General features: G+C 38.2%; 1 protein-coding gene across 2 annotated transcripts in view; it reads left to right on the forward strand.

Moving 5' to 3' along the window:
• The window catches only part of IKZF3 (IKAROS family zinc finger 3), a 90,637-nt gene that overhangs the window by 58,342 nt on the left and 13,685 nt on the right, over window positions 1-18,610 (forward strand). Inside the window, exons 4-7 of one of the 2 annotated variants that reach the window (XM_072747320.1) lie at window positions 781-1,041; window positions 1,959-2,126; window positions 4,467-4,583; window positions 13,490-13,606. In XM_072747320.1, the coding sequence (XP_072603421.1) occupies window positions 781-1,041; window positions 1,959-2,126; window positions 4,467-4,583; window positions 13,490-13,606 (663 nt within the window). Of the gene's footprint in view, window positions 1-780; window positions 1,042-1,958; window positions 2,127-4,466; window positions 4,584-13,021; window positions 13,375-13,489; window positions 13,607-18,610 lie in introns of those variants that run through there. The other variant, XM_025996218.2, reaches the window with a different exon arrangement.

Below are 18,610 nucleotides of genomic sequence, written 5' to 3' on the forward strand. Positions count from 1 at the left end.
GGATCTTGAGTTTCACCCTCCCTAACATAGGTATAGGTGTGCTTCCCCTTGCTTAGGTTGAACTCCATTTACCTGTGTCAATGAAAGTGACTCCTTAGAAGATTATGTTAAAGAATTACTTCTCCTTTTATCTTTCTCAACAGTATTTCACTAGTACGGCCAGCTTCCTCTCTATACAATGTTGTCTCATTATCAGTTCCAAGAGAAATAGAGATAAGACTCATTTTAGCAGTGCATATACATGGAAGGGGAAGAGGCAAAGCATGGCTTAAAATCAGAAAAACCATGTTAACTATTCAACTCCCACTCTTAGTGGCTTAAATTGAATGCATTTGAAGGATTAAAACAGTATTTTCTTCTTGAAACTGAAGAACTCCACCATCTTGCCTTTTAACTGCAGCCACCAAAAAAGGTACTAAATCTGAGCACCTATCTTCTCCCCCAGTACTGGAGAAGACTTGCTCAAAATGTTTTTTCTTTCATGGTTGCTTTGATCAGTCACTGCTAAATCCATTCTCTCTCATTTTCTGAATGGTCTAAAACACTGTCATCTATTTGTGTGTGTGTGTGTGTGTGTGTGTGTGTGTGTGTTTCCACTGACTGTGGTTCTGAATTCAAATAATGAGTGCTCATCCTAATGGTGTTTTCTTGTTTTGTAGATGTACAATATTATGTTAGCTTCATTTGATATTTAATTTCAGTTGTGAGTCTCTCTCTCTGAGCTGTTTTGATAGCTCCAAATACAATCATTGTTCATTTCTTTCATTTTCTTCCCTGCAGATGATTCAATGAAAGTGAAAGATGAATACAGTGAAAGGGATGAGAATATTTTAAAGCCAGAGCCCATGGGAAATGCAGAAGAGCCTGAAATTCCATATAGCTATTCAAGAGAATATAATGAATATGAAAATGTTAAGCTGGAAAGACATGTTGTCTCATATGACAGTAGCAGGCCAACCAGTGGCAAGATGAATTGCGATGTGTGTGGATTATCCTGCATTAGCTTCAATGTCTTAATGGTTCATAAGCGGAGCCATACTGGTAAATAGTTTCCTTTATCCATTCTTCTGAAAACTGTTCTAATGCAGCCATGTGAGAAATGAAATGGTAGAATTTGGATGACTTTTGATTACTTTCATTGATTTTTGCTATAATTCTGATGTATCTCTCCCTCTCTGCATTTTCATTTACCCAGTGATTTTTATTCCTGCTTTTCTATGCACTTGGCAAACATTGAAAATGCCATGAATAAAAACACTGTCGTAAGGGCCATGTTCTAGGTCAATCAAATATTTTTCTTCAGTTAATAAGTAGGAGTTGAATTGTGTGATATGCTTCTTAAGCATCATTCATACATTTTTACATAACTTTTTAAAAAGCAGACCTTCTTATTATATTGGGTTCAAATTTAATAGGTAAAAGGATATAGTTTTTATTACCAATTTAAAAATTTTATCTTCAGACGATAAACAGTCTATAGAAATGCATACAAACACAACAGTTCCACTGAGACCAATAGATTCCATCTGACATCTGATATGAAAACTTTAAAAAAGAAGCATTTCTGGCCCCTCCGTGCCTTAATAGGATTTGAGTCTGTGATTCTTTTTTTTCTCACATTGAGGTTATATTCAAAAAGAATGCTAAATAATTTTACAAACTTACATCTGGAACACTCCTAGAGCTACTCTCGTTTGGGTTTTTGTTTTGTTTTGTTTTGTTTTCCTCTGATCCAAAACGATACCTAAAATGGCCTTGCCAGATGAATGTTTTTTCTCTTCTACAGGGAAGATTCCAGAAGTAAGTCATACACTTGCCTTCAAATACAGCCCCCAGCTGATCCCAATATATGAACAGATACTGTCTAAAAGATGAGCTTTTGCCATAGGCATCTAATCTGTGCATATACTTTGCCACTTGCTGGGTGATCAGAAATCTCCTTTTTGTCCTTTTTAAAGGTGAACGCCCATTCCAGTGTAATCAGTGTGGGGCATCTTTTACTCAGAAAGGTAACCTCCTCCGCCACATTAAACTGCACACAGGGGAAAAACCTTTTAAGTGTCACCTCTGCAACTATGCATGCCAGAGAAGAGACGCACTCACAGGTCACCTTAGGACACATTCTGGTAAGTGAGAGCAATGAACATTCCATATCTAGTAAATGTGTGTTCCTCGGTGCCCATTGAGGAAACTAGAAAGAGTTAAGTATGGAGGTTTTAATCTGTCATTCCTGTTCTGAAGGGTTACAACAGCAGAGACCTCTAGGGCTAATTACACTTCCATTAAGGCATTAATTGCTCTCCGTCTGGCTCAATGGGGATGATCATCTCCTTACCATCCTTGCTCCCCTAGAGAACCAGACAGACTGAAAGAGCTTGCCCTATAAAAATGCCTTTTAAATTTTTGTAAAAAAATTATAATCATCAGTATTTTCTTATGGTAAGCTTTATTAAGAGATTACTTTCCTAAAAAACACATGGACACACTTTTCATTCAGAAGTCTGGACGAGCAAATGATGCATAGTAAGTTACGTAAAAGTGTAAACTGAGTATAAATCATTACAGGGGGTTCCTTTTTGGCCATTTTGGGCTAAAACTTTTTTTAAATTGAGATATAATTGACAATATAACATTGTATTGGTTTTAGGTGTAACATGACTAAATTTCTTAAACCTGACTTTCTTCTTGATCAGCCTATTTATTTTTAATCTCTAGGAGATGAGCAGCAAAAGAATTCATTTAAAAAAAAAAAAAAACTATGTTCGATCTTGATGTTTTCACTCTTTATTTAGCCAAGGAAGATAATAAAACTTTTTTCAACATTTAGAATTTCCCTCCTAGAAAAATAAAACTGAGTTTATTTTCAAATTTGGGACCTCATGTTCTTGATGTTATCTCACAAACTTTTAATTGAAGAAAAAAAAAAGGTTTGTTTTTATGTCAATCCATGTACTGCTTTGACTAAAACCCAGCCCCAAACCCACAACTGGTCACAATTCAGAGACTAAGGATTAAACAAGTCAGCCCCAGCGAAACCCACCATGAGAGATCATAGGTGGTAAGAGAAGGGTTTCTTTTACAGCTCATTGTTCAAAGTAATGAATTAAGGATGATTTTGGCCCAAAAAATTAGTTCTCTTCTGCTGCTTTTTTTCAAGTAAGATCCAAACATAGTGATAATTTGTTAGATAGATTCTAGAGGACCCCAAATTTATGCAGAAAACCTAATAATTTTAGCCCTAGCAAACCTGCATTTATTTTAATTTGAGATTCCAGTAAGATCTTTTAGTGCTTTAAGTCCCAAAACTCTGTTTTAAACAGAGCAACAGGATCAGAAAATAAAAGCCTCAGTTCCTAAAATTCTGACATATTCATAGGGTACATTCTATCAACAAATCAGAAAGATCAGCCCTACCCACAAAATTGAAATTATTACTTTAATTAGCTCCATTTTTATTGATTTAGTCCAGACTTTGCTATAGCCACTTGGCAAGGATATGCTAAATGTATCCACATATGTCAATGCTCTGAAAGGCCATCAGTTTCTGGCTGAATGGCTTAAGTCCCAGCATTCTTTACTTACAACTAGATAGATGTCACAAAATAAGGGATCTCTTTCTATTTCATTTTTAAGCCACACTAACCTCCTTGAAGAATGAAATGGCCCTATATTTTTTCCTAAAGAAACAACAGTGGAGGCTCCGGGGTGGCTAAGTGGTTGAGCTCTGCATTTGGCTCAGGTCGTGTTCCCAGGGTCCTGGGATTGAGTCCCACATCAGGCTCCCCGCAGGGGGCCTACTTCTCCCTTTGCCTATGTCTCTTCCTCTCTCTCTACGTCTCTCATGAATAAATGAATACATAATAAAAAAAAAAGAAAGAAAAAGAAAGAAAGAAAGAAAGAAAGAAAGAAACGAAAGAAAGAAAGAAACTACAGTGGATCTGGAACCAAAATACTCTGCTCAATGATAGTCATTAAATCCAAATCCTTTCTTTCTTTCTTTTTCTTTTTCTTTTTCTTTCTTTCTTTCTTTTTTTTAAGATTTATGTATTTATTTTCAAGGGGGAGAGTAGAGGAAGAGGGAGAGAGAGAATCTCAAGCAAACTCCTTACTGAGGGTGGAGCCTGACTCAGGGCTTGATCCCACAACATGATCATGAGATCATGATCTGAGTTGAAATCAAGAGTCACTTAACTGACTGAGCCATCTGGGCGCCCCAATCCAAATCCTTTCATATGTGAAAGGAGACTGTTCTTTCAAAGAAAACTCTAACATAACAATCAATTTAAGACTATTATCTTATTTCAGTTTATTAAATTTAAAAGTAATATAGATGCAAAAGGATCCATATATCCTGGCTTCTCTTAGCAGCCTCATTCCTAAAGGACAGTTTGCACAGAGCCCTAAGACACCATTTGTTCTGTAACCACTGAGGGTCATTGAATGCCCCTCTTGTGTTCTCCTTATAGTTGAGAAACCCTATAAATGTGAGTTTTGTGGAAGAAGTTATAAGCAGAGAAGCTCCCTCGAGGAGCACAAGGAACGCTGTCGTACATTTCTTCAGAGCACAGACCTCGGTGAGACTGGTGAGTTCATGCAACACTCATTCTACACACATGTAGTGAGTATCTACTCTTCTAGGTGGTGGGATTCAGTAGTAGTAAAATTAAAAAAAAAAAATCTGCCCTCACAGTTAACATTTTAATGGGGAAAGATAGACCATAAGCAAAGTAAATAAGTAACATATACAGTGTATTAGAAGGTAGTAAGTACCATTAAGCAAAATGAAGCAGGTATTGAGGGCAGAAGGTGAGTCAGAGAGGTGACATTTTAACAGACTTACAGATAATTAGGAAACAAGGGCAAAAGCCCTGGGGCTTGAGTTTGAAGAAGTATAAATTGTCCTATGTGGTTGGAGCATAGTAGGTAAGGGAATATGACACCAGAAAGGAAATGGGAAACCAGATCTTATCAAGCCTTGTTGGCCATTATAAGGCTGGCTTTAACTCTTAGTGAAACTGAAGATCTTCAAAGGGTTTTGAACTGAGGTGACATGATTAGACTTCTCATTCTAAAACAATCACTCTTTTAAATCATTTCCTATTGAGAAGAGATTGAATTTGCAGCAAGATTGGGAATTGGAGAGTCCAGTTAGAAAACCATCACAATAACTCAAGTGGGAAAAAATTGTGTCTTAAAGGTAGAGCCAAGGATTTCGTAACAGATCGACATGGGATTTGATGAAGAATGCAGTTGCCATTCCCTGAAAGATCAATTGAGAGCAGAGCAGGTTGAGGGGTGGCTTAAGGCAGAATCAGTTAAAACTACAAGGATTTTATTTGCCCAGGGGCCCCAAATCATATACTTATCTACTCATATGATTTATTGTGATGCTTATCTTTGGCTTTGAGAATTTCATATTTTATTCAGTGTTTTGAATTATATGCCTAAGGGCAATTGGTTGAAACACTAAATGCCTTTCCATATATCAATCGTGATTTTATTTCCTTCACATTCTTCAGTTAAAACAGCATGAAACCTCTTTGTGTCACATCTTTGCAGTTGTACTCTACTCTGTCCCATCCTGTTGACCGTCATCCTGGTTCTTCAGTTTGGGTTGTCCGACATTTTTATTTGGTTAATTGAACCAATTGCATATTCAGAGTATCAAATCCTCAGAGGATTTGGTGTTTGCCAGCAGTAGGTGGAATTGAATGATTTGAACGTTCTAAAACAGAAAGATTACAAAAGTATGACCGAAATAATGTGAAATTCAGGAAAAATGGAGTGGAAATCATTAGTAGCTTAACTGTACCTATTTTGAGCGAGAGGAAACTTTTGTTTTAGATAAAGCCTATTTTATGGTGTTAGGAGCTGGCCAACTGAATTCCGTTGGTTTGCACTGCTTCTGCTTTTTATCCTGATGGCATCTTTTGTTTTATCAAGGAGTTGGATTTCCTCCTTATTTCTAAAGAGAAATGTTTACAACAGACAGAGCTCTTGCTGTGAGACATTCCCAGGTTATGAAAATCTATTATATTCCAAATAGAATTATTAATATTTAAAGCTAGAAGGTTAAAGAGAGCATCTAATCCTACCACCCCATTTTAGAGGTGAGGAAATTGAAACTCTAAAAAATTCAGTGACTTACTTAAAAATCACTAGAATTTTTGTTGTTTTCATGATTAGCTATATTTCTTTTTTTTTCAAAAATTCATTGCAATATAATTCACTTACCACAAAATTTACTTTTTAAAGTATACAATTCAATAGTTTTTAATACATTCATAAAGTTATACAACCATCACCACTAATTCCATTAGATTTTCATCACCATTAGCAGTCATCTCCTGTTCCTCTTCTCTTCAGCCCCTGGCAGCCACGGATCTATTCTCTGTTTCTATGGATTCGCCTATTCTGAACATTTCACATAAATAGAATCATGCAATATGTGGCCTTTTATGTCTGACTTCTTTCACTTAGCGTAATGTTTTCAGGGTTCATCCTTGTTATACATGTATCAGGACTTCATTCCTTTTTATGACCAAATAATATTCCATTATATGGATTTGCTACTTTTAAAACAAATCTGTTCATTGTTAATAGACATTTGGGTTTTTTCCACTTTGAGAAAATATGGCTTGATCAGCTATTTTTTAAAGGTTATATATTATCTGGTCAGCCAAAGAAGTATAGTAGCACACATACTAGTAGACACACACATATGCATATATGTATGTCTTGATTCTCTTGGAAGTAGGGGAAAAATCAGTACACTATCCTCTGTGAGTAGTAAATTCAAAATTATTGATTTTAAAGTAAAGTTACCACCTTATTTCCCATCTGCATAACCTTTTTAAGGAATTTCAAATTAGGAAAGTATCAAAGAAATATTTTAGCTATCTTCAGTGGTTTCAGGTGATTCAGGAAATGCTGAAATACAGAGACTGAGTTAATTTGCATTTCATAGGGTGGTTTGATGGATGCATTCAACAACATACTTGAAGTCTCAGCGAAAAAATAAAGGGTTAACTAAGTCAGCAAGTTTTTATTTTTTTTGTTTAAAACATTTTACAAAAAATATTTTGTAATGGTGGTTTCGTGTTATAAAATGTATAAAGTCACAGTTTAATCAAGTGTAATAAAAACTGCATATCAGTCAATATATTAGTTTTGTATTTCAAATAGCTTCCATGATTTTTCCTGAAATCTAAAATGTAAAGAATGTGGGTTTTAGTTTGTTATTTCTTTTTTAGTAACTCTACAGCCAATATGGGTCTCTAACTTACAACCTGAGACCAAAAGCCACGGGTTCTTACAAGTGAGCCAGCCAGGTGCCCCCAAAATGTAAATATTTAATCCACACAAGCCAGGGATCCCTGGGTGGCGCAGCGGTTTGGCGCCTGCCTTTGGCCCAGGGCGTGATCCTGGAGACCTGGGATCGAATCCCACTTCGGGCTCCTGGTGCATGGAGCCTGCTTCTCCCTCTGCCTGTGTCTCTACCTCTCTCTCTTTCTCTGTGTGACTATCATGAAAAAAAAAAAAAAAAATCCACACAAGCCAATCCTTTAATTTTTGTCACTGCTCCCTATATGGTTTTCATTTGTTTCTTTCTTAAAATTGGGAGTCCCAGTCTAGATATCATGTTCCACTCTGAACCTGACCAACATAGTATCACCAGTGGTACATCTTATTCCTTCATCCCTAGCTTTTAAAGTGATGGTACGCCATTGCTACTACGGATGTGGCCCTTTATTCATCAAGTGCTTATTATAAATTGAAGTGCAGCCTAACATAAGACCCAAGCTTTGAGTAAGCGGATCTTCATGGAAGCAGGACAGAAAAAAAGGCTTGGACTAGACACCAGTCTACAAAAGAGTGCCATATTGGGTAACAGGACTTACATATAGCCTTACTAGTCACTTTTCTTTTAGTCAGATAGCATTTGTTGGATTCTCTATGTGCCAGAGCCATTTGTAAAAATGAGAGAGTTTAGCCCCTACCCTTGGAGAACTAATAGTCCAACAAGGCAATGGGCACTTGATCTGCTAATATATTACCAAGGTCTAAGAGAGACACATGTGATATTGTTGCTTCAGTCCAAGTTTCTATACCAGACCTCATAAATGATGTCATCAAGATACTCCAATTCTGCTGTCTTAATGGTGTGTATATGAAAAGAAGAATAAAGGGGGATCCCTGGGTGGCTCAGTGGTTTAGCTCCTGCCTTCGGCCCAGGGCGTGATCCTGGAGTCCCAAGATTGAGTCCCATGTCAGGCTCCCTGCATGGAGCCTGCTTCTCCCTCTGCCTGTGTCTCTGCCTCCCTCTCTCTCTCTCTCTCTCTATTTCTATCTCTCTCTCTCATGAATAAATAAATAAAATCTTAAAAAAAAAAAAACAAAAACAAAGAAGAAGAAGAAATAGAGAAGAACACGGATTTTGTTTTCTCATTAGCTTGATCTTTATTCCAGAAAGGGACTAATACCTGGCATGGAGATTCATTTAGCCTCATTTCATACAAATTATGAGTACTTGGAATGGGACGTATTTTTGTATGACAAGTTCTAGCAATAACAAGATTTTTAAAGTAATTGGATAATTATATTTATTTATGAATCTTCAAGTCTCAACTTGTTATCTTCACACTGATTGTTTCAGCTGAGCCAATACAAGCATGAGAATTTTTGAATGAACTTACATTTTTGCCAAGTAGCAGACCAACAAAAAAGTTTAAAGTGTTTTAAAAGTTGATCTTTCCAACTGATTTTTCTTCTTAAAAAGTGATACTATCTTACAGGTAGTATTTATTCTCCTTGCTCCAAAAGGCAACAGTTTTATGTAACTTTTTTGTTAGAAGCTGCCTCAGTCTTTGATAGCAATCTTTTGTTAGACAATTCTTGTTACACAATAACACCTCTATGTTCCACTGTCCATTAGCTACCACTGACCACACCAGAGAAGAGACAGGAAGCAATGCCTCTTAGTTGAGCTCCATTTAACACTTCATGAAAGATTCTGAACAAACAAAAACACAACCAATTACATAGTTAAATCTGCAGTTACTTTGAGAAAGAAATTGCATCATGGAAATAGTTAACTGAAAACCAGACAATTAAGACTTGTATGGAGATTAAAGGTTGAAACTTGTTCTGTAATTATGACTTCATATTAGTTTTATTATTTATATCTTCAACATTTCTTTAAAATCATTTTGCTAATGAAAATTGGTACACCCACTATGTAGCAGGCAAGTGACATGAAGGGGAATTGATCCAGAATTACAGCCCTCCTGTGCTCACTCAGGAACCAAGTGTATAAAATTGCTCTTTACCACTATCCCATATTCCCCCACACCCACCCCTTGCAACATTAAACTGCCAAACACCACCCAGGAACGGATTTCCTATTTCATCATTTAAACCCATTATCTTGTCCCCTTACTATCTTGCCAAACTGGTTTCCCCCCACTTACATTTTTGAGACATGATGTGGCAAGATAACAAGTCTAGACTATATAAACAGACAGTTGGGTCTTCAAGTTGAAGCAGAGGACCAAAAAGCAGTGGTCCTCTTTGTTAGCTTTTTAGAGTACCTGAACCTGTAATCCTGAAGAGATCCTCTAACCCCAGAGCATTTCTTTGTGTTTTAAAGGGTCCCCATGTAGCGGTATTATGCAGCAAACTGTCCAACAAGTTAGGCAAAAGACCAACAGTTTGGGGGGAAAAGGAGTACATACAGCACATTCTATTGAAGTTGGAGCTTTTGCCTAACTTGCCCATTAGAAATTGGTTAACTCAGTAAAGATGAGCTTAATCTCTAGAGTGTGTTTACATGTCCATTGATGGTTGGGATCTTGGAGTTGATATTTTGAGTGAACAAGACAGGGATGGGGAGTGAGAGTGGGGGGAAACCTTCAGAGGATTTTGTAGGCTCTAACCAGAGTTGTGGAGATGGGAAAGTTTCCATCCATGCCCCCAATTATCTGTCCAGCCAAACACTTCAGAATGTTATCTTTTTTAAATGTCAGGCATTTAGCCACTGTTTTACAGAGTAAGATTTATCTAGAAATGACTGTCAAGACCGGCTTGGTGAGTAACCAGGGATAAAAGGTGATATTATCTCGGAAGGTTGCCATTTAGTGACATGCCCTCATTACATTATTTAGGTCATGTATCCCCGCTCTAGCATCCTCCCAAATATAGAGGATATTGAGTACGTATCCTCAGAAAGCTGCTAGTGGTAACTGATAGTGAGTTGGTAAAATGTAGACAGTAACTGTGGAGAGCTGAACAGGAAAGTAGGCTGGTGACATAATGCCTGGGGTGAGTCCTGGGGCTGAAGGGATAGATCTCTGGGGGATGATTGGCCCACTAGAGGAGTGACTGAAGAGGCCAATATGAATGAATAGTGGTAAAATGGGGCTGGAGTTAAAAATTCCCCCTGGACTGTTTTGCATTCTCGTTTTGCTGTAAATCTTTCTGATAATAATACAATGTTGGGGGTGGGGAGGCTGGGGGGTGGGGGAAGCAGCTGTTTACCTGGATTTAATCCTCTCAAAGTTGCTCAAACCAGAATGACTGTCCCCAATGAAAGTACCGATTAACTCCCCCTCAGATGCTTCTAAGAAAAAGCCTCCTTGTAACAGCCTCAGGTACTGATTTCAAATCCCAGAGCTTTGTCTTTCATCTCTCTGCTCTTGGGGCTCCGGGTAGTGCCACATCTGGCGGTGGTTTGTGTGAAAGGAAATAATATATATAATAGTTTCCTGTTTGGTCACTTAAACCTATCCCTGTGCTGGACAGAATTTGACCCACTTCACTCAATAGCAAAGTGTCCTGTCGCTAACATGCCCATTATTTACAACAGCTGGTCAACCAGTGATAGTGCTTTACCACCAGCCCCAAAGCTGCCCAAGCCCCTTATTCTGACCCTTATTGTTTTCATTTACACAAATAGTATTATTAATAACTGAAACTGAAGGCTGGGACTTGTTTCTTTGGAGCATATAATTATGTTTGACAAGAAACTCCCAAAGTCTAGTAAATACAGTCATTGTCCTCTTAATCCTTTTTGGAGCTAGATTTCATTTTATTCCTGAATTTTAAAAGCCTTGAGCTTTATAATTTATTGTGTAATGACTGGAAACACAGACAAAAACATGCTAATAATAAAATGAAACATATTTAACATTTTGAATTCTCTTTTTCTAATTTGGCTTTGGTTTTCTTGCCTTGACCATACTTGACAGTCTTGTCCTGGAGGTTTTTCTCTTATTTCCCTGCAGAAGTGGCCAGTTTTCTTCTCTCTGGGTATTTCAATTTGTGGTACCGAATGTCTGAGAGGACTATGGAATTTGTGTCATTCTTTCTGTATATTAGAATCTCTTCATACAGCAAACTCCTTTACAGAATGAGCACTGACCATCCCTAAATCTATGCATATATTTTGGGGGAAAAAATCTGTTCTACAGCCATCCCTTGCTTTTTACTCAATCTCTTAAGCTAATTTCAGTTTCTTCTTCCTTAGAGACATTAGAAATATATGGATATATCATTTTAGTTTGGACCTCCTGAAATGTTTGTGATAAAACAGAGAGCAATGTTTGTAGTAACACAGTATGAATGTGTGGGACAGGAGTGAGCAAACTGTGACCCTTGGGCCAAACATAGCCAGCAGACTGTGTATGTACACAGGTGTTTTTACATTTTTAAAGGGTGGTGGTTGGATGAAGAAACCAAAGAATATGGGACAGAGACTCTATGTGTCCTACAAAGTTTAAAATATCAACTATCTGGCCCTTTGCAGAACAGTTTGCTAATCTGTAGTTTGGGTCAGCATCATGTGTTCAAGCTTAAAGTCTTACATTTAGAGCAGTTGGTATCTCTTTGATCTTTAGGCTTGTACTCTTATTGATGACGGCCTACTGTACCAGGGTTAATTATACTTTATTTATTCCAGTGTACTGTTTAGTTGACTAGACGTTAGTCCTAAGTATATATTCTAGTGGTTTTTAATTCTGGCTGCATTTTAAAATCATCTGGATGGGATCCCTGGGTGGCGCAGTGGTTTAGCACCTGCCTTTGGCCCAGGGCGCGATCCTGGAGACCCGGGATTGAATCCCACGTCGGGCTCCCAGTGCATGGAGCCTGCTTCTCCCTCTGCCTGTGTCTCTGCCTCTCTCTCTCTGTGTGTGTGTGTGACTATCATAAAAATAAAAATTAAAAAAAAGACTAAAAAAAAATTAAATAAATAAATAAATAAATAATAAAATCATCTGGAGAGGGGATCCCTGGGTGGCTCAGCAGTTTGGTGCCTGCCTTCACCCAAGGGGGTGATCCTGGAGTCCCGGGATCGAGTCCCACATCAGGCTCCCTGCATGGGGCCTGCTTCTCCCTCTGCCTGTGTCTCTGCGCCTCTCTCTCTCTCTCTGTGTGTCTCTCATGAATAAATAAAATCTTTAAAAAAAAAAAAATCATCTGGAGAGCTTTAAAAATACTGTGGCCTGGGCACCTGTACCAGAGATCCTGGTTTCAGGATCTGAAGGAGAACCCGGGCATAAGTGTTTCCTACATTCACTTCAGCTAATTCTAATGTACAGGCAGGTCTGAGAACTACAGGCCTACACCACTTAAAGGTTTATTTGTGGATTAACAACTAATCCATATTCTTAGGCAGTTTTTATTCACATTGTTCATTAGAAATATAAAGATGTATTATACAAATTGCTCTTTAAAAAAAAAAAAAAAAAAACAAACAAATTGCTCTTTAATTTCAAGACAGAAGTGTTGCTCAGGGAAATTTTAACTGAGACAAGTTTGAAATGTGAGGAACATATGAAATAGATAATACAGAGCCCAGAGAAATAGAATTTAAGAGATAGGAACTGAAAGGAGCATGCTGGAAGAAAAAAGAAAAGAAAAGAAAAGAAAAGAAAAGAAAAGAAAAAAGAAAAGAAAAAAACCACTCAGAATTTCAATACACAAATCACTGAGTAGATTTCTTGCTGTCTGGGTAAGTGTATCTATTTTCAAAAGTGCTATTAACATAAACAGAGCAGTAAATCTGGGGCACCATACTTTTTTTTTTTTTTCAAGTTGTTAAGAAGAATTATATCAGTCTGCAGGTGTCACACGCAGTTACTCAGAATCAGAAAGAAGGCTGATCGGGGGTTAGAAGATCTCCATCTATCTATCTTTTTGCAACCAACCACGTCCAGGCTGTTTATTTAATACTTCCTCTTGCTAATGAAGATACTGGTTGGGGATGGGTCGGGCTTTCCCATCTCAGCATAAGACTGCAAGATTTGAACGTGCCCTGGTGCTGGCTTCACTGACCACAGCAGGTACCCCAGGCAAGAATCTGAGCAGTAATAACAGGTAACGACAGAGTGTACATCAGACCTCTGACACTTTTCCTTCCAGTTTATTTCCTTTCCTCCCTCATTTATCACCATGTTCTTTTCCCTCTTCTTTTTACATTTTTCCAAACCAGCAAGTGCGGAGGCAAGACACATCAAAGCAGAGATGGGAAGTGAAAGAGCTCTCGTTCTGGACAGATTAGCAAGCAATGTGGCAAAACGAAAAAGCTCAATGCCTCAGAAATTCATTGGTAAGAATACGACCCTTTTTCCTGCTGTTGTTAGCAGATAGTTTAAATGAGATAACATAGGATGCTTATATATTACACAGGCCCTTAATCTCTGTTAAAATTAGGTAATTCGTTTTCCATTGTACACTTTTATTCTTTGTGCTTCATTTTGATAGCTAGAGCAAATAGAATAAAATCTTTTAACTGAATAATCTTAACTCCTGAAGATGGGAGTATTTGATATCCAATTTCCTAAATGGAGTTGGTGTTAAAAATGCTGTTCCTTCCTCTTTATTCTGAATGACATATGTTGCATGAGAGAGTTTATGCAATTGACACCAGTAAGATGTTTGAGATAGCATTTTTGTAACCTTTTGTAATTACATTTTACAAGTTAGTTCCGTAATCATGCCCCAACTTTTTTCATGTTCTAAAACTTATTGCCATACTTTCTTGAATTTAATTGAGGATGGGCTTTAAGAGAAAGTTGAAAAATTAGATATTTAAATAACAAAGCTAGATTCAATCATTTGTCTTAAGGGAGTTAATTTTTATGCCATCGGTTTTCACATTGTCAAACAATGCAACAGAATGAGATGGCTAAGGAAGAATTATGTTAAGTGTTAGGATTGCTGAATGGCAGAGATGTTTTGCCCAGCTCTTCCAGATGTTTACGTAAATGTGACCATCGTATTTAAAATAGATTTATATTTGTGAAGGGGGCAGTTGAATTGAATGCATCAGTTTTGCTATAAATTGAAATTTGGTGATATTGAACAAAAATAGTTATCACACGAAAATAGACCTCCCTTAACACCAGCAGAATTTTTTAAAAACGGCCAATCTGTTTTTCCGAAGATACTTGCTATGGATGTCTTACTATAGTCCTTTTGTGCTTGGTTCTTTTCAGTACAGATATTAAATACCTGCCTGGTTTTTAAACCTGGTTAAATTTTATTCTGGTCTAGATCATTTTTGTACAGGCAGGTATTTTATGTGAATTATAGAGACATATTGAAAGAACTCATATATTTCAAAATTACCTAGCTTGGCATTTATGTTTATTTAAGTGCTTATGCCTTATTTTTTTTATTTTGATTAGCTGAAAAGTTTTCATATCCTTTTAATCACTTCAAGAATTGTGTCAGACTAAATAAAGTTGGTGCATTTCAGTTTAGAGAGATACACCCCTCCTACCCCCCCACCCCTGTTACCATCTTCCTTTGTGAGAAATGTCAGGGAGCATGTAGTGGCCTCCATGTGGAGTTTAGGAGCAGTGGATCAAATGTGATTCCAAGACATGATTTTAAGACATTGCTCATATTATCTTTTGAGCTTGACTGCTGTGAAGAAGTTCTGACTGGAGTCAGAACAAAGGAAAGTAGAGTTTGTTATTCTATGAGTGTAATTTACTTTGTAATTTAATTTGGGGAAAGTTTTGACTCTAGAAATGGTTGTACTTGGTGTGGAGAGGGACATGGGGAGAAACAGGCAAAGAAAAAAATGTAAAATGACTCAATTTCAATCCAATTATGGTCAAGGCGTTTTGGTCTAAGAGAACTTACATATGAGAGAAGGTGCTTGGTCCTTGTAGCTGCCCTACACCTACAGTTGAGCTAAAACCCTCCTTAATATAATAAAACTTGCTTTGGTATTTTTGTGGGTTTCAGAAAACATGTTTCCTATGTCCAAGTCCTTGCCATTCTGCTTGGTGCATTGGGGATCTGTTCCATTTGCTACCCTTGTAACCAGGGGATTTTTACTCCATTTCCAGACTGAGGAGAGATGCTTGTAGGTGCTGATTTCTCTCATCTTCTGAACCATCATGTTCATTCTATGCTGGAATCAGGAAACCCAGTAGAGTTAGCTCTTGATTTGAGCTGAGGTAGCAACTTCGAGGCTTCAGGGCTCTGAATAACTGGGGGAATTTTGTTTGGTAAATTGTGGTATAGCGCAGTAGGAAGAACACTGGATTTGAAGCCAAATGACCCAGGTTCCGATTCTAGCTCAGTCATTTCTTAACCGTGTGTGTTTAGACAAATCACATAACCTTTCTGGGCCTCTGTTTACTCATCTGTGAAATGAGGAGACTGAATAGGTGATGAGGTGATCGGGAAGGTCCCTCCCAGCTCTATCATTCTACAAGTCTGCAAGATGAATTAGCAGAGGCTGCAATTACGAATACCACTTTGTGATTTTAAGCCCATATGTGTAAATTCATATAACGGTTTTCTCAAGACTATACAGACAAGGTGTTTATGTTATGAACCATGTCATATATTTTAGTTGTTATTGTTTTAGGAAGGTGTGGTTAAATGAGAATCTATAAAACAGCTACATTAACCCAACATTCATCTGTTTTACTGAGGGCGTTACTCCTTGTTCATTTGTTCTTTCCCCTGTTAATTGGTCGGGAAATGGGGACAGCGCTCCCTGCCATGCCCATGATCTTGTTCCTGAGCCCTGTTCTAAACTTCTAGCATTAGCTTATATCCCGAACCTTCCTTTTAGAGTTTGTTTTTAAATAAAGGAAACCCCTTGAGTCATTTAATGGAGTCAACTTTTTTGATTGAAAACAGCAATACTGGGGAGAGAAAAAGGAACATTTTGACACTGCAGTGTATGGGATAAAGTGCTGCAAAACATACGGGGCTAACGTTTTCCCTCCTCTTCTCGTCTGTCTCCTATATTTCCTCTCCAAGGCACCTTTTTCTGAAAAGATTCAGCTGCCAGGGAAATGGCAAAGGGTAAAGTGTGAAGGAAGAATGAGTCACTCTCTTTAATCCTTGCTGACAGTTGCACAGCACTCAGACCAACCTTGGCTTCCCTGACCTCTTGAACTATGAGGGTAAAGGTGAAATTATACCATCAGGTCAACCTGTTACTTTCCCAGAAGGCTAAAGAGAATTACCAGTAGGTAGCTTTTTTCACAAATTAGAGATGAATTGAGGAAGAGGGACAAGATTGGGTTAAGTCTAACTGCACTTATTTTTTTTAAGATTTTATTTAGTTATTTATTTGAGAGAGAGAATGCAAGAGAGAGCATGAGCTGGGCAAGAGGCAGATAGATGGAGAGGGAGAGGCCTTCTCCCTTTGAGCAGGAAGCCCTATGTAGGGCCGGATCCCAGGACTCTGAGATCATGACCTGAGCCAAAGGCTTCTGCCTTTGGCTTCTGTTTTCCTCTTAACCGGCTGAGTCACCCAGGTGCCCTCTAAGTGCATTTAGAAACACAGAAACATGCCTTTGTTGAAAAGTAAGAATAAAATTAAATTGCCCACATAGAAGAAAAATAAAGCCATTTTTCCTAATTCTCCAAGAAATTTTGTTTTGTTCTCTGTATTAGGACATAAATTGACATGCATTCATTAGATGTCGGCATCTTTACATCATCAAAATAGTTCTTCGTTGCTCTTTTCGAAGGACACAACGGCTTACTTTTAGCACCTAGCCTTTTAAGAGTTGTCCTTTTCTGCATCTTATTCTTATGTTATAAACTTGTTTGACTAGACTTCTAACTAGGCCATCTTCAAATACTTGGCTCAAAATAGAGGCCAGATTTCTCTCCTGGAGGGAGGAGGAAAATGACTACATTTCTGCATATTTCTTTTTCTGATTTTCATTCTTTCTCCAAAAACAGATGTGTTATTTCAACCAAAGTGGTTACCATAGCATCTCCTTATTATTTTTAATTTTATGTATTATTTTATTAAAGGAAGTTTTTATGTTGAAAAGAACATGAAAAAAGATCTCACTCACCCGTGGTAAACATGTTTAGTGAGGTTTTGACACTTCAACAAACACCATCAATTCTCTCTGTGAAGTAACTAATGAGAAATTGTCTGCTTTGGTTAACAGAACTACAGGAAGCAGTTTGAATACCCATTTCTAACAGCAAAACGTATCTTCTCCCACTCCTTCTCAAAGGGCTGAAATCTATAATCCTATAAGTATTACAGAATCCTAGCATATTAGAACTTGAAGAGATATCAGGAATACCCAGCAAAGTTCTTGTCCCAAGGAAGAAGGGAGGATGGAGAGATGAAGAGATACAGCTAGTGGGTGACAGAGCAGAGTCAGGACTGGGACCTTGTTACGCACTGCTATCCAAGGTCCAATAGTGGAGCCAAAGCCTCCTTCCCTGGAGGTCCCCCTGAGCAGTGGGGTCATGTGTGCTGCACCAGGTCTTTGGATAGGGAGGAGTGTAGTCAATGTAAGCTGGTGGAAGAAAAAGCCCCTGAAGAAGGGCAGTTATTCTCCCTCAGGAGTGTGTTTTCTTGAGAGAATAAGTCTTCCCCTGGGGCACCTGGGTGGCTCAGTGGCTGAGCACCAGCCTTCAGCTCAGGGTGTGATCCTGGAGTCTTGGGATCGAGTCCCGCATCGGGCTCCCCATGGGGAGTCTACTTCTCCCTCTGCCTATGTCTCTGCGCCTCTCTCTCTCTCTTTCTCTCTCTCTCTCTGTTTCTCATGAATAAATAAATAAAATCTTTTAAAAAAGTCTTCCCCTGGTGACTCCGTCAGGACCAATGACATCCAAATAGCACCTCTCACAAAGGACAGGGCTTCTGCAGCAACAAAACACGGTCTCCAACTCAATTTTCCTCTCCTCCACCCCCCACCCCATGGCTCTCTCTGTGTTTGCTCCCCTTCCTGCCTGTTCTATGGCTCCCTTCTACTTTCCTCCTCCTGGAAGAAATGTTAGTCACTTTAGTCTCATTGAGCTTGAGATCAGAGCCATTACCTCACAGATATTTCATTTAACCTCCTTACTTGCCCCTCCCTCCTTTTATCGAACATGTGCTTGCAGTAAGAGTAAGCAATAATACACATGGGATATGGTAGGAAGGTAGGGCAAGTACATTTCAGTGACTTGCAGAAACATAAAACCTGAACATTGCTCATCACCCCTCATGATGCCTGTATGCCTGTAATAGTGGAAATGTGTTATCTTTCTAAAGTTCAAATCATCCCCCCTTCAAAAAACCCTTTCAATGGCTTCCCATTGGAATAAAATCTGAACCACCCAG

The sequence above is a fragment of the Vulpes vulpes genome, chromosome 2 (genome assembly GCF_048418805.1).
Source record: "Vulpes vulpes isolate BD-2025 chromosome 2, VulVul3, whole genome shotgun sequence".
NCBI classification, from domain to species: domain Eukaryota; kingdom Metazoa; phylum Chordata; class Mammalia; order Carnivora; family Canidae; genus Vulpes; species Vulpes vulpes.